General features: G+C 49.3%; 2 protein-coding genes across 7 annotated transcripts in view; one reads left to right on the top strand and one right to left on the bottom strand.

Moving 5' to 3' along the window:
* Positions 1 to 4,210, top strand: part of BOC (BOC cell adhesion associated, oncogene regulated) — a 77,769-nt gene extending 73,559 nt beyond the window's left edge. For all 3 annotated transcript variants that reach the window (XM_008266938.4, XM_002716699.5, XM_008266939.4), the window contains 5 exons: positions 176 to 397; positions 1,421 to 1,656; positions 1,801 to 1,877; positions 2,309 to 2,487; positions 3,461 to 4,210. In XM_008266938.4, the coding sequence (XP_008265160.2) occupies positions 176 to 397; positions 1,421 to 1,656; positions 1,801 to 1,877; positions 2,309 to 2,487; positions 3,461 to 3,648 (902 nt within the window). In that variant the 3' untranslated portion in view covers positions 3,649 to 4,210. The remainder of the gene's footprint in view (positions 1 to 175; positions 398 to 1,420; positions 1,657 to 1,800; positions 1,878 to 2,308; positions 2,488 to 3,460) is intronic.
* A 3,770-nt stretch (positions 4,211 to 7,980) lies between these two features.
* The window catches only part of CFAP44 (cilia and flagella associated protein 44), a 133,890-nt gene continuing 125,629 nt past the window's right edge, over positions 7,981 to 16,241 (bottom strand). For 3 of the 4 annotated variants that reach the window (XM_070072116.1, XM_070072115.1, XM_070072117.1), the window contains 3 exons: positions 14,535 to 14,695; positions 11,874 to 12,008; positions 7,981 to 8,506 (listed from right to left, as the gene is read on the bottom strand). In XM_070072116.1, the coding sequence (XP_069928217.1) occupies positions 8,315 to 8,506; positions 11,874 to 12,008; positions 14,535 to 14,695 (488 nt within the window). In that variant the 3' untranslated portion in view covers positions 7,981 to 8,314. The remainder of the gene's footprint in view (positions 8,507 to 11,873; positions 12,009 to 14,534; positions 14,696 to 16,241) is intronic. The other variant, XR_011387872.1, reaches the window with a different exon arrangement.

The following is a 16,241-nucleotide window of genomic DNA, read 5'->3' on the forward strand; positions in this document are numbered from 1 at the left end:
TCCTGTCAGAACACTGGACATGCAAGGTTCACAGCCAGCACAGATGCTGGCCGCAGAGGGAGTTTTGAGTTTGACCCCATTTCCCACATCCGTGGGATTTTACTTTCTTTCCTATCGGTCATGAAGGAAATGTCAGTGAAATAGAGGCTGACGTGAGTTCTGTTCACAATTACAGCCCGCAAGTCTTCGGGCCAGCCCGGTCGACTCCCGCCCCCAACAATGGCCCCACCGCAGCCTCCACCGCCTGAAACCATAGAGCGGCCGATGGGCACCGGGGCCATGGTGGCCCGCTCCAGCGACCTGCCCTACCTGATCGTCGGCGTCGTCCTGGGCTCCATCGTCCTCATCATCGTCACCTTCATCCCCTTCTGCTTGTGGAGGGCCTGGTCTAAGCAGAGTGAGTGACGCTTCTCAGCATGGGGGCGAGGGGCTTGGAGGCCGGGGGGTGCCCGGCAGGACAGTCACCGTGAGCTCAAGCTGTGGGGTCTCCTGACACCTGAGGGACTGAGAATGACCAAGGTCGTGACCTCCGTCCCAGCTCAGAGCTCGGCTGAGGACATGTGTGAGCAAGGAGACGGTGGCCCATGCATCCCTGCAGCCACTCCTTGTCTCACCCCATTGTCTTTTTTTTTTTTTTTAATATGACCTTCGTTTTTCTAAAGATTTATTTGAAAGGCAGAGATACAGTGGGGAAAGAGAGAGGGAGGGAGGGAGAGAGAGAGAGAGAGAGAGAGATTTTCCATCTGATGGCTTACTCCCCAAATGGCTGCAATGGCTGGAGCTAGGCCAGGCTGAACCAAAGAGCCGAGAGCTTCTTCCAGGTCTCCCACATAGGTGCGGGTCCCAAGTACTTGGTCCGTCCTCCTAGACACATTAGCTTTCCTAGACACATTAGCAGGGAGCAGGATAGGAGGTGGAGCATCCAGGACTTGCACCGGTGCGTACATGGGATTCTGGTACTGCAGAGGGAGGCTTAACCTACTACGCCACAGCGCCAGCCCTGCTCCGTTGTCTTTTGATTCCCAAAGGTGCTTCTCTGACCTCATGTTCAGACTTCAGGTAGCCTCTGCCTCCTCCCTGGGTCTGGGGCTGCCTCCGGCTTTTCCCTGACTCGGAGTGAATCTTTCTTTTATCCCCTAACCTCTGCTTCAGATGGCAACCCTGACTGGCCTCATCTGCTCCTCCTCCTCACTCAGCACCTTTCCCCCCACACTGCTGCCCCGGTCTCCCACCCTTCTCCTCAGTGCCAAAGAACGGCGAGATGTTAGATGTTAGGAAGAAACAGGGACAGAAAGATCCTTCCCTCAGGCAAGGCCGGCTCCCAGCCAACAGCCCGCGACCCCGTGTGGCCAGTGGTTCCCTGGCTTCGTGTGCACGGCTTCCTTGGTCCAAGCCGGCCTCTGTCCTCTTGTCCTGACAGAACATACCACAGACCTGGCTTTCCCTCGAAGTGCCCTGCTGGCCTCCTCCTGCCAGTACACCATGGTGCCGCTCGGAGGACTCCCGGGCCACCGAGCCGACGCTCAGCCCTATGGCAGTGGCCTCAGTGGACAGGCCCGTGGCGGCAGGGTCCACGTGAGCAGGGGCTGCCCCGCCGGGCCCGCGGCCTACCCCGGCACGAAGCCTCAGCAGCACTGCCCAGGGGAGCTTCAGCAGGTAACGGGCTCCCAGGGTTCAGGGAGTGGCTGGCAGCTGCGGGGCCCGAGGGGTCTCTTGGGCTGCCGCTTGGGGCGCCAGGCAGCTGCGGATCGTGATGGGACGCCCCGCCGTGACCCCTGGGTTACTCTTGCCTTTGAGCAGCAAGATGACACCAACAGCCTGCTGAGCCAGACCCTTCTTGGCACTGTGTACGACTCCCAAAGCCACCAGCTGGCCAGGTAAGCGGGCCCCGCCCCTCCCTGCCTCTCACCTGCTAGCCTCGGAGTCCCACCTCTCTGTAGCCCCTCGCCAAGCACCGAGTGCTGTTGCTTGTCTTGGTGGCCCCCGAGGCTGACCGCCATCCTCCCGCCAGGCTGTGCCCCTCAGCACTAAGTGTTGTGCTTGTGGTTAGGATCCCCTTGCCACCTGAGACCTGGCCTCCGAATCCTTCCCTCGCTGGGTGGGCCGGAGATGCCCACATACAACCAACTTGGGGCCCCTGGACACCCGCCTCCACAGCTCCCCCTGCAGAATGAAATGGCAGTGCGCCAGCAGGGTCGGTGGAACTGATGGTGTGACGCCCCGCGGCCAGGGCAGGCGTGGGGATGCCGCAGGGCGCTGGCCCACTTTGTCCCCGCCTCACCGCGCCGTCTGGTCTTTTGCAACGCAGGGGCCCCACGCCTCACCCAGACGAGGGCGCATTCTTATACACACTGCCTGATGACTCAGCTCACCAGCTGCTGCAGCCCCACCTCCAGGAACAGCCTCTTGCCACGGGCCGGTCACACGTGAGGAGTGCACCCGACGGTCCTGGGCTGGAGGCGCCGTGGGACCCTGCATTTCACTCAGGTCAGGGCCAGGGACCGGGCAGCAAAAGTGAACAGGTTGGGGATGACCTGAGGTCGGCATTCATGGCCCAGCAGTAGAGGCGAGGAGCGAGCAGTCTCTAAAGTGGGGCGTGCTGAGGGGCAATCCACTGCTCCAGTGTGGAGGGGAGCGGGGGTGGGGGAGGCTCGCCACTCCCCTGGCTGCGGAAGGTCTGTGGGCACACCAGGTGGATCCTGCAGCGCTGTAATCCGTGGCCCTCAGAGGCCAAGGAAAGGGCCACTTCCCCGTGCCAGGGATAGGAGCCTGTTTTGTGTCTGCATTTCAAGGCCATTCACAAATTCCTTTCGCCTCCCGTCACCAAGAAGCATTCTCTAATCACTTGCTCTGTTGGGTCTTGTCTCTTAATTAAGGAATAAGATTGCATCAGTCGTTAAGGAGCCAAGTTCTCACAAACAGCATCATCAGAGCTCTGTGCACGCACAGAACTTCTCCGAGGGGCTCAGGGCCTTTCCTGTCCCTCCCCCCAGCACCAACCTCTGGTCCTCTGGTCCCCTTGGAAATCCGTGGGTGCCCAGTTAGGACCGAGGCTGGTTCAGAGGATTGCTGATGTTTCTCAGTCTGTGTGGTGTGCACGTCCATTCCCGTGCAGATCCTAGGCCCGATCTCTGGGAAGTTAGATTCTGAAAGACTCCTAGAGCCAGCCCCAGCCGCACGTCAGTCTGCAGGGAGTGAATTGTGGGTGTGATGGTTATGACTAGCAGCCTGAACCCTCGGGGGCAGGCTGAGTGCTTGGGAGCCTCCACGGTCCCAGGTGGGTGGGACGAGTGTAGCCAGTGGCCCTCTCCATGAATGCCTGCACTTGGTTGTAGGTTCTCTCCCTCCCTTTGGGCCAGTATAACCAGCTGCCACCAGACAGACTGGCCCATTGCCACCATGAGTTGGTTTCCTGGTCAGTCTGGGTTTTAATAACGCTCCCACCTTCTCTCCCCCACAGGGACCCCGTGCTGTTTGGGCCTGGTACCCGTGGAAGAGGTGGACAGTCCTGACATCTGCCAAGTGGGTGGAGGAGACTGGTGTCCCCAGCACCCCACGGGGTCCTACCTAGGACAGGAACCTGGGATGCGGCGCTCCGCCAGCCCAACGGTGCATGTGTCTTTTGAAACGCCGCCTCCTACAGTTTAGGCAGAAGCTGATATCCCAGAAAGACTATGTTTTTTTTTTTTTTAAAGAGACAGAGAAAAATTGGTATTTATTTTTCTATTATAGTCATATTTATATATTTATGCACTTGTAAATAACTGTATATGTGTTTTTATAATTCTGGAGAGACATAAGGCATCCTTCCCATTGAAGCACGAGAGGGAAACGAACCTCAGCAGGACAGGAGTCACCCAGGACAGAGTAATGGCGATGGCCAGAGCACGGACTCCTTGCTGAGGACTTTTGCCGGCTGCCTGGGAGGCGGCAGGAGGCCCACAGCCCAGCGGACGAAAGGAAGACTCCTAGGCACACTGCACTTGACCGCCACGAGGGAAGAGCAAGAACCACAGTCTGGAGACAGACCCCCGAAGATGGCTGCATCTGTGCTACAGGAAACGCTTTCCTGAGACGCCAGGAGACCAGACTGCGATGTGTACAGCACCATAAGCATTAACAGACCTTCCAGCATCAGTAATCTGTGACAACATATCTCTGTAAAAACAAACACTGTAACTTCTAAATAAATATTTAGTCTTCCCTGTAACCTTCAGCTTAGTCATCTATGAGTCAGCATTTTCTTGAGACGATGGAATTCAGTCTTTGAGGATTGAAGAGAATACCCATCCATTCAGTGATGACATCTGGAGAAGTCAGCGAAAACGTTTTGCATTTTTTTGTTTTGTCTTTTCAGACGTTGTCTGTTGTGTTTTGATTAACGCGTTCTGTAGAATGGGCAAGGAACAGCAGATTCCTGGTTCTCTTGTGGGGGAGCTCTGATCAGATTGAAGGAATGAAACCAATCCTTTATATATAGGTGTGTGTATTCAATCCACATCTTTCCTCCGAGCTGCTGTTTGCCTAAGGGCCGGGCTGCACGTGAACAGGTGGTGCCCAGGCAGCTCACGCCCCTTGTTTCCAGAGATAGGCCGGCATCGCCGGGGCGGTTGACTCACTGGTTTAAAATCAACACTCACTGCTGGCCAGCTAAAGGATCAACCAGAGCTTTCTTTTATAGGCTGAAAACTAAAAACCTTTAAATGTGGAACTGGACTTGATGGCGCCGGGGGCTTGCCGCGACAGTTTTCGTATACTTTAACTGAGTTTTCAGGGCAGGGTCAGTTTTCTAGATTTCAGTGAGGTTGAGTTAGAGATGAAATGCCACTTGAGACAATCTCATTGAGGCATGCCAGGCCCTGGCTTCTAACCAGAATGAATTTGACAAAGGGATCCTAGGGCTGCTCCAGGAATTGGGTCAGACTCTGTTTAGGACAAGTGTGCCCTCTGCTGGCCAGAAGAAGAAGGGCAGCTGCTGCGCAAGACTCCTGTACCCTTTCCCTGTCAAACAGCGAAACCTGGAAAAACAATTCTCACAGAAATCCTGCAGCATTTTCAGGAAAGTAGTGTTTTAAACACTGGATGGCTTTAAGGGACATGAACATGCTAGGTAAGGAGAAGCAGAGCAGGGAAGAGAAGTGGGATATTGTGACTTCAGGCACAACCCAGCAGTGAAGGCCGACAGGTCACGTCCCCATTGGGCAAGGCTTAGGTCCTCCGTCCCCGCTTCGCTATTCCAGGGGCCCTCTGCTCAGAGCTACAGCTCGCCTTCTAGCACGCGGCCTTTTACAGATCCCCCTGTTTTTCTCCTTGATGGTCTGGTTGTCAGAATGGTTTTGCGTGAACTTAACTCAGTGGAATGTGAAGCATCTGCTTTCTGCAGAGTGCTGGAATCGCAACAGTGCTGCTTGGTTTCAGCTAAAAAGTCATGGGAAAGAAAAAGCCCTTCCGAGGCTTGTGAAGTGGGATAAATGTGTGTATTTCCCTTGCGGAGAAGAAAGGAAAGTCAGGACATTAGTTTAAATTTCAGCCCAGGAGACAGAACAGCTCAGGGGTGCAGTGCCATCGTGTTTGGTGTCTGGATGCAGGTTAGTTACTATTCTAGTGCCTTCGTAATGTTTTGATCCAGTCAGCGAAGGCTGTGTAAACTATGAAGGGAAGAGCGAGACCGGCTGGGCGGGAGCCGGTGGAGCGCGGAGGTCCCCTGATGGCTCACAGACCTCCCTGAGGACGGGGCCTTCAGTGACGGGAGACAAGGCTCAGCTCCATTTTTCTTCCAATACCAAGATTCAGTGGTACTGTGAATGAGAGCTCAAATAGCCGACTCAGCATTCACTATTGATGAACAAGTAGTTGAGGCGAGGCTGATGTTGGGCCTCACCCGCAGACGTGAGCACACAGCAGGGGCCGGACAGCAGGGTGATCTGGGGAGCAGGTCCTGTTCCAGCGGCCTCCTCTCCGGCCTGCATCCCGGGCATCCTTTGAAGCTTAACTTGCTAAGGACTCAGATGCTCACACTTAATTACAGCTTCAAGGCTGCAGCTGAGATTGAGTAGACGTGAACCAAAAGCTCTGAAAGTAACTTGTCCAATTCAAAATAAAAGAGTTGTTAACTATACAAATCCTGAACATGCTGGATGAAGCCCTGAATATTACAGACTTAGCTGGTGATTTAGTCTACTTCAATTTGGGAAAGGAAATAATCCCAATTAGTTTTACTCTAAGTTGAAAAACACATGGGATCACTGGCATGGCTCTCCTACAGACTAAATTCATTCTTGCTGCATGCAGAACCACAGAATTGCAGAGTGGGAAGGATCCTAAGAACTTAGCCAAATTCCTCCTTTGTCATATCATAAATGAGGCCCAGAAGAGCATGCAACTTCTGGCTCTCAAAACTAGCAAGGTGATAATATCACAAGATCTTTCTCGAGTCCAACCACTTTATCCATGGTGGTGGCCAGCTCCCATGGTGGTCCCTAAGGACCCTAATCTAACTCACACCATGTTGGGTCCCTTCCCGCATCACACCAAGACTGACCTATGTGACCCACATAGCAATAAGGATAGGTCATTTCCATGACCAAATTGTAAGGCACTCCAGCTTCCATCCAGGTTATCCTCTCATGCTCTCTCTTGCTCTTGGGTCACTGGCTCCAGGGAGAGTCATGTGAGCAGCCCCATGGAGAGGTCTGTTCAGCGAGGACCTGCGGGCTCCTGCAGGCAGCCAAGCCAGTGAGTTCTGCAGCTAGCTGCCCTGGCTCCAGCCATGCTGCAGACGATGGCAGCCCCAATTCGGTGTGACTTCAACTCCACGACAGACCCTGTGCCAGAGACACTCAGCCTATCTGCTCTCAGATTCCTGGCTCTCAGAAACCCACTCAGCCCTGGGCTAGTTGTTTTGGGCTAAGTTTTAGGGAGCAGTTTTTCAGATAGCAATAAATGAACTGTGACTAGCACATTTTAAAAATACAAGAAGGTGATAAAAGGTAGAGAAGCTGTCACAGCAGAAATTTTTGGTGACAGGCAGAAACAATAAACTCTTCTCACCTCTTACCTAGGAAAGACTCTTACAGAGATAATAGGCCAAGTGGCCACGTCTGAGAATATTCTAACACAAAGAAAGCAAGTCCTGTCTATGATTTTGGGGAGCAGATTAGCAGGCTAACCACAGGTTCGGAGGAGTTGGCACTGCTGAGCTGCCCCCTACATTTATGCAATACCAGTAACTGTCTGTGCTTCTTGGTTGCTAACTTCCATGCTGGAACAGCCCGGAAGTCAAGCATCTCATTTGGACAGACCCAGAGAGCTCTGAATCTAAAGTGCTACACTCTAAGGCTAACAACCCGCCAGGTCCGTGTGATCTTTTTTCCATGGTTGCAGCCGTTAATTTCAAAGTGTACTTACCTCCAAACCAAAGGATTCTCTTGAATTAGTTTAAAAATGTTTTGCATAGTCAAAAATGATTGTTAGAGATGCTCTCTCAGAGTGACGTAAATCCATTTCATTGCCTGTTAGGTGTCGAAACTAGCAAATGAGTCAAGTAAAGCCTGAGGAAGGTGGCACAGGATGTGAGAAGCTGGGGAACGCCTAAGAGCACTGGTGAAACTGCACGGACCTCCAGAGAAACGTGTCCTTATTGGACAAAACACAACCTGCTGTTGCACTCAGAACTGAGGGCTTTGAAAAGCCGTGGGTGACTCAGGAAGCTGGTTATTTTCCTGCTTTCTGCCAACGCAAAGCAAACGAAAGCAAACTGCTTTGCTATGTCTGCCTGTGCTTCCTGAATCCTGAACCCTCAAATAACTGCTTTGTGAAGTCAACAACGCCAAAATTCTAATTTGCATTTCTTATTCTATGCTATTGTTGGCAAAATAGTTTGTCTTTTTCTCTTGTGTTCTCCCAGAGAACATTTAACAAAAACAAAGTTTATTTTCTAAAGATCCAAGGGTTGAGAAAAGGAAGTTTTCTTGTGGATTGCTGAATAATAGTTTTTATTGCCAATGGCTAAAAATTCAGAACACGAGAAAAACAAATATTCCTAAGACAAAATATAGAACAGATGCTTTCTTGCCATGAGGCGATACAGTGTAGTAGGTTCCAAACATCTAAGATGGTTCAGTTCAGAAATAGCTGGATTTACTACGCTGCAGCCAGCTCTGAAAGAACCGCGCTGGAGAAGAATTCTTGAACTAAATGACTAGATCTGGTTTTAGGTTCGGAAACTTTAATGGTGGTGCTGCAGGTGATAAACAGAACTGCCGGATGATTATGTCGGAGATCCTGGCTGGACTTCAGAAAGCAGCACTGTGATTCATAGCTCCGTGGGCTTCATGTCAGTCTCTTGTACAGACTGAATGGGTGGGAGGATAAGGCCCCCTTTCTTGCGCAGTAGAGCAATCTCTTGCTTTAGGGCCAAAATCCTTTCGGACTGGGTTCGGATCAGTTCTGTGATCCTCTCTTTTGCCACAATATCTGCTTTCCGGGGCCTCTGGAAGGCATTGCCCTGTTGAAAGAGAACAACCCTTAACTGTGAGCGTGGTCTGGATGTGAGAAATGGCCTGCCCTTACATATCTGTTAGGAGGGCACCTTACAGTCAGGTTAAACAGCCTCTGCGGCTTCATTTAAGGAGCCTTCAATTCCTCTGCCGAACTTCCACCATCAGAAATAATGCTCAGGGCCGACACGGTGGCCCAGTGGGTTAAAGCCCCAGCCTTCAGCACTGGCATCCCATATAGGCACCGGTTCAAGTCCCAGCCACTCCACTTCTGATCCAGCTCCCTGCTAATGTGCCTGGGAAGGCAGCGGAGGATGGCCCAAGTCCTTGAGCCCCTGCACCCACATGGGAGACCCAGAAGAAGCTCCTGGCTCCTGGCTTTGGATCGGCTTAGCTCTGGCCATTGTGGCTGTTTGGGGAGTGAACCAGAGGAAAACCTCTCTCTCTGTAACTCTGTATTTCAAATAAATAAAATAAATCTTTTTTTTTTTTTAAATAAAGAACATGCATTCGAACTAAGGAACAACTCTTAAAATGCAAATCCCCACTGGAGGAGTAGTAGCACAGTAAGCCAGCCGCCAGTCAGGCATCACCTCAGCGGTCATCACTGAATTATAAAAGATAGGCGTGTCTTCTAATTGGCCCAGATTTTGGTTCCCTTAAAGAAACCCCTCTCTCCTCATCTGGTACGGCTGGCTCCTGCTCATGCGCCAGACCGCACGTGGAGGTTCGACACCTTTGGTCCACAGACTGGGTTAGGACTTCCTGCTCTCTGGTCTGGGAAAACATCCATCCTATGTATCCACCATTGTAATAATCAGACTGAGCCAGAGGAAAATTACGTCACCTCTTTTCTTTTGAACCCAAAATAATGCCAAGTTCAAGTGGCTCAACCTAAATGTTGTTTAATGCCTGGTTTCCTTGCCTCTGTAAGAGGCTTGGGGCCTCTTAGAGACAGGGCCCGTTATGGCTAGGTCCTAGCATTGCACCCAGACCCTGCCCTTGTGCTGGTTATGCAGGTGGGTGCTCAGGTCTGCATGCATGAACACGCCTGTTATAGGAAGGATCTAACATTTACCTCCTGCCCACTCTGGGCCACAGTGCTTTACATATGCTCTCTCGTTTAACCCTCACAGCACTGTGAACTATGCATTGTTATTTCAGTTTTATGGATATGGAAACAGACTCAGAGCTCCACTCACTGGCCTCAGTCACTGTACTGCTAAGGGCTGAAGGGTTAGAAACAGGTTGCCTGCAGCCATCCATGACCCTATTTCCGATGGCACACCTTTGTAGGAAGCAAGGGTTTTCCAACTCCATCTGCCTCTTCCCTGCTCTATTTCAGAGGCTGTGAGAGTTAACCTCTAACCTTACCCAGTTTCCCTTCCAGCTAGCATTGGCTAATTGGATGCTAACAGAAAACTTCTCTTTTTTAAAGTTTATTTACTTATTTGAAAGGCAGAATGACAGAGAGAGTGAGAGAGAGAGACAGATGTTCCATCTGCTGGTTCACCCCCCAAATGCCTGCAACAGAAAGGCTGGGCCAGGCTGCAGCCAGGAGCCCAGCACTCCATCCAGGTCTCCCACGTGGGCGGCAGGGATCCAAGCACTTGGGTCCTTGTGCATTTGCAGGAAGCTGGATTGGAACAGAGGAGCCCGGACAAGAACAAGCATCCCAGTACGGAATGTGAGCATTCCAAGCTGCAGTGCAACCTGCTGCACCGTGATGCCGTGATGCCCAGGCCAATTTTGCTTCCTTAAAACAAGGAACAGAGAAGGTGGACACGTGGCTGTGAAACAGAGCTGAAGAAGCCGTCTTGTGACTTTGAAGGAAATGCCAAGAGGATCGCCGAAACACTGGCCCCTGACCTGAAGGAGCTGCTACAACGACACCCACCGTCATCTCCCTCTAGACCTCATGTGAGATCAGAAAAATGGCTATTTGTCCAAGCTGCACTAAGTGGGGCTTTTGGTTACTTACAGCCAAAAGCATACCTGCCAGTTCAAAATATGTCCCCAGCCATTCCAGCTGGACACCGAAGTCATCCTAACGTCCTCCTCACACTCCTCATCATAGCCAACTGAGTTTTGGCTATGCTTACTTGGAGAAATCTTTCACACTTGCATTTTCATTTTTAACAACAACATCCTAATTCATCTCTGCGTCATTGTAAGAGGCAATGGAGGGGCCGGCACTGTGGTGCAGCGGGTTGAGCTGCTGTCTGCAGTGCTGGCATCTCACATAGGCACTGGTTCAAGTCCCAGCTGCTTCACTTCTGATCAGCTCCCTGCTAATGCACCTGGGAAAGCAGTGGAAGACGTCCCACATGCATGGACCCCTGCTCCTAAGAGGGAGACCTGGAAGAAGCTTCTGGCTCTTGGCTTTGTCCTGGCCTAGCCCCTGCTGTTGCAGCCATTTGAAGAGTGAATCAGCAGATGGAAGACCTCTCTCTGTACTTCCGACTTATAAATAAATGAATAAATCTTTTTAAAAAAAGGCAATAGAGTCAGCTCTGGAGGCAGACAGACGTGGATGTAAAAGCTGCCTTCACCCTGCATTAACTGTGAGAGTTTGAACAAGTTACTTAGCCTCTGAACTTTGGGAAGTAGTGTTTCAAGGATTAAATGAGACAGCATATGTAAGGAGACTATTTATGTAAAGATATACAGTAGAGATAACTAGAAAGATACACTATGAAAGGAGACATATACTAGTAAGTTCCTTTCCCATTCAACTGATCTCCTGCCTCCAAGTTCTTTCTCTCCAATGTATCTGGGCTTAGCAAAGCACATCAAGTCAACAAACATTGACTGCCTGGTCTTTAAAGACTTTGTTTAGGTGTTAACATTCTCAAATGCTGCCTTGACACCTCACACAAAAAATCTTCTGTGGAGTAGAGCCCTTGAGAATCAATTTGCAGTTTTCCTTTCAGATCTAATCTGCAATTGTAGGCCTCCCAAATCTGCTTATTGATTCTCCATGGAATATACCATATTCTCTTTCTTTCTTTGGGATATTATAGACCAGTGATTCTTAAACTCCAGTGCACAGCACAGTCACCTGCAAGGCTTGTTAATGCACTGATTGCTGGGGTCCTTTCCCCAAAGCTTCTGGTTCATTAGATTGGGGGGGGGGGGGGCAAGAAGTCACATTTTAAACAATTTCCCAGGAGAAGCTGATACTTTTCTAAGAGACCCAAAAGGCATTCAGTAAAGCAGAGTGCATGTGGCTAACACTGACCCAAAGTCCTCAGGGAACCAGATGGCCGGGAAGTGGTCCAAAATTAAGGTCTGTTTGAATGCTAGGACACATTCCTGTGAACAGCCACTGTTAAGAGCTTCCTGAACTCTGACAAAGGAAGATAAGGAACATACCTGCTGGTTCTGTAGTGTATTCAATCGAGAATCAAGTTTCTTCTTTTCAATACATAGATCATTCATCTGATGAAGCTTTTTGGTGTGTTCTTTTGTCTTCATCATTAGTTCCCATCGCATTTGAGCAATCTTTTCCTACCAGGATAGATAGAAGCAAAATGGATTAAGCAAATAAGATGGGAAACAGAGAAAAATAATCATCTAGAGTTGATCAAAACCATCAGATAAATGGAGCCACAAGTCAGAAGTCCGTATGAGAATGCAAACAGAAGCAATTGCACCATGTCTGGCCTGATTAAAGATGAGAAGAGGGGCCGGTGCTGTGGCACAGTGGGTTGAGATGCAGCCTGCAGTGCCAGCATCCTATATGGGCACCAGTTCAAGTCCAGGCTGCTCCACTTACAATCCAGCTCCCTGGGGGCTGGCACTGTGGTGCAGAGGGTTAAAGCCCTGGTCTGAAGCCTGGCATCCCATATGGTGCCGGTTCTAGTCCAGGCTGCTCTTCTTCCGATCCAGCTCTCTGCTGTGGCCTGGGAAAGCAGTAGAAGATGGCCCAAGTCCCTGGGCCCCTGCACCCACGTGGGAGACCCGGAGGAAGCTCCTGACTCCTGGCTTCAGATCGGCGCAGCTCCAGTCATTGAGGCCATTTGGGGAATGAACCAGCGGTTGGAAGACCTCTCTCTGTCTCCACCTCTCTGTGTAACTCTGTCTTTCAAATAAATAAATAAATCTTTAAAAAAAAAAAATCCAGCTCCCTGCCAATGCACCTGAGAAAGCAGTGGAAGATCACCCAAGTTCCTGGATATCTGCACCCATGTGGGGGACCCGGAAGAAGCTCCTGGCTCATGATTTCGGCCTGGCCCAGACCCAGCTGTTTGCAACCATTTAGGAAGCAAACCAGTAAATGGAAGATATCTTTCTGTCTCTCCCTCTTTCTCTGTAGCTCTGCGTTTCAAATAAATAAAGATCTTTTTTAAAAAAAATATTTTTAAAATAAATAAAAATCTTTTATCTGAGAGGTAGAGTTACAGAGATAGAAGGAGAGAGAGAGAGAGGGAGGGAGAGGGAGAGGGAGAGGGAGAGGGAGAGGGAGAGGGAGAAAGAGAAAGAGAGGGCTTCCATCTGCTAGCTCATTCTCCAATGGCCACAATGTCCAGAGCTGAGCCAATCCAAAGCCAGGAGCCAAGAGCTTCTTCCAGGTCTCCCACGTGGATGCAGAAGCCCAAGTACTTGGGTCATCTTATACTGCTTTTCCAGGCTATTAGCAGGTAGCTGGATTGGAAGTAGAGCAGCCAGGACATGAACCGCCACCCATATGGGATGCTGGTGCTGCTGGCCCCTAAATAAATAAAATAAATCTTTAAATAAAAAAGATGAGAGGAATTTAAGACTGTTCAAGGAAAAAAGTTGGTATAAATAAGGTAGATATTGTTGAAGAATGAAGTTAATATGCATTACTGATTTCTGGTACTCATTACTATAAAGGAATGATGATCATCTAAACAACAAACTTTCATATATTGCTTTCTCCCGCAGTGATCCAGGATCCTCAGGGTAGCTGGCTGGACTGGCCATATATCCGTGACTTTCTTTTGTTCTCTTGTAGCTCCAACAAATTACAGGTAGTGGCTCTCTTATCTGAAATGCGTGGAACCTGAAGCATTTCAGATTTTGGATTTTGAAATATTTACATATACAAAATGAGGTATCTTGGAGGAAGGGACTCAAATAAACACAAAATCCATTCATATTCACATACACTTAATACTCATGCCTCAGGACAGTTTGATACAATATTTCTAGTGCACCTGTGTTTTGACTGTGACTTGTCATATGGGGTCTGGTATGGAGTTTTTTACTTGTGGTATTATGTTGGCACTCAAAAGTTTTGGATTTTAAAACATTTCAGGTATCTAATTTTCTGAGTGGGGTACCCAACCTATATTTTAGATTTCACATATTACCTCCAGCATTAGTCTGATAGATACCAATTCCACTGACACAGAAGTCTAAGTAATTTTCTTCTTTATAGCACAGTGGTCCATCTTGGGTTAGTAAAGATAAGACAGGGCCACTGGACAAGAAAGCAATAGGAATGTTCCCTCCCACCCTATGTGCTGACTGGGAGAGTCCTGATGATCTGTGGGTTCTACAGCAGCTCCAGACTCTGAATCAGGCTGGAACAGGGCATTGTGTCATGTGCTAGGAACAATATGTGAGCATTAACATTTTTCAAGACCCTAGCAAGCAAACTGTCTTGTTACAAAGCTTATTACTCAGATATAGTTTCTAATTTCCAAGCTGGAAGAGCATGCAAAACTATCCAATAACACAATTAGATTTTTTTAAAGGATAGTAGTTCCATCTCTAACACTCAGCGTATGTATACATGAATTCAGACTTCAAAGTGGTATCTCTATAATCTTTTGCACCATTTTTTGCATCATATGTATATGTACCTCAGACCAGAAAACCTGCTGGTGCTGATGCTCTCACTCCAAGATAGGGAAGTTCTTCCCACTAAGTGAACAGCAGAGACCTGGGAGAGCCAACTTGGGCCCTTAGACCCAGCTCCAGCTGAGATGGAGCCACCTAGAGCTCACCAGGATATCCTGCCTCTGCCCAGAGTTGATCACAGAAGATCACTGGCCCTCTCCTCACCTCCCACATCTTCATTTCCTTCGCATTCGATAGCTCCTTTCGAAGTTTTCTGATCTTTAGTTCCTCAAGAGTTGTGTTCACAGAAAGGGTCTGAAGGGCTTCCAGGTCTATCACACGGCCAAACTTGCTGACCATCAGTTGGCGGACTGTTTCTTCCATTTCTAGAAGAAGGCAACCACTGTCTCAGAGTGACCAATGGCTTCCATTACTAATCGAGTATCACCACTGGCCGTAAAACCACAAGGAAGAGCTTTTGCAAGATGACAGAAGACTGCATGCTATCAGCTGGCTTTCTTCTGTGGCTTCTCACCTGCTGCTTTTCTCACTCACACAGTGCCCGTTCCTACCTCTGGTGTCTTTTCATCTTCAAAATACTGTGTAAAAGTGACTCTTTTTTTCCCAGCTGGCTTACACAAGCTGACCTGCCCCTCCACAGACTGTTAACAGGTTCCAGCTAATTATAAACTTTGCAAGGTTTCTTGTTTTTATTGATCTCTACAGCATCTAGTGTTAAGAACAGAGCAAGCATTTACAATAGAAGCTCCCATTGTACTCCAAGTTAAAATTCAAGTCCTAGCATAGCTAACAAGGCCCTCTGTGGTCTGCCCTACCCTGCTCTGCTATGTCCCCCACCTTCTTTCCCACCTTTCCCCTACATTGACTCTACTCCATGCTTCAGTGTGTTTCACAGGATGACACAGGGCACAATATTGTTATAAAGTTCTAAAGCAATACATTATTTGGAAAAACACATAAGTGTGTTAAAATCTATTTTAAAAGAATGGGAATGCTAAACCCAGAATGGGAGAGTGGCTACCTCTAGGTGTTGGGAGACAAGACAGAGAATGGGGTACAGTACACACAGAGAGACAAAGTAGTGTTGGCAGTGGTGCTGCATGGTAAATCCATGGAATTCCTTTTGTTCTAACACTTGATAATGTATGTTCAAATACCAAAAATTACAAAAAGTATTTCAAAAGTTAATTATCTTGTCCTGGAGTTACCTCAATTCCAGATGGCTTAAAAATGCACATGTGTGGTGCTGGCACTGTGGCGCAGTGGGTTGAAGCTCTGGCCTGAAGCACCGGCATTTCATATGGGCGCTGGTTCTAGTCCTGGCTGTTCCTCTTCCAATCCAGCTCTCTGCTATGGCCTAGGATAGCAGTGGAAGGTGGCCCAAGTTCTTGGGCCTCTGCACCCTCGTGGGAGACCTGGAAGAAGCTCCTGGCTCCTGGCTTTGGATCGGCACAGTTCTAGCTGTTGCGGCCATCTTGGGAGTGAAACAATGCATAGAAGACCTCTCTCTCTCTCTCTCTCTCTCTCTCTGCCTCTCCTCTCTCTGTGTAACTCTTTCAAATAAATAAAATAAATCTTTAAAAAAAAAAAACGCACATGTGCTCGTGGGTGGATCCAAGATGGCGGAATAGGGAGGGAACTTACTGCTCTAGTCTAAGGAAAGATAGTTTTTAAAAAGTGGAGTGTAGTCTCAGGGAAGAGTTAGGGAGAAGACAGCAGAGGAAACTCCATGCAAACCAGAGGGGCACTGTACCTCCATGGAGGGTGTGGATGTGCACAACTCAGGACCCCAGCAGCCAAGAGCCCCAGCAACAGCTTTAGAGAGAGGTGAGACCAGACTGCAGCAGCACAGGCCACTGGCAATAAAGCTGTGGGAAGAACGTAGCATGGGCCCGGCTTGGAGCCCTGTGT

The sequence above is a fragment of the Oryctolagus cuniculus genome, chromosome 4, assembly GCF_964237555.1.
Source record: "Oryctolagus cuniculus chromosome 4, mOryCun1.1, whole genome shotgun sequence".
NCBI classification, from domain to species: domain Eukaryota; kingdom Metazoa; phylum Chordata; class Mammalia; order Lagomorpha; family Leporidae; genus Oryctolagus; species Oryctolagus cuniculus.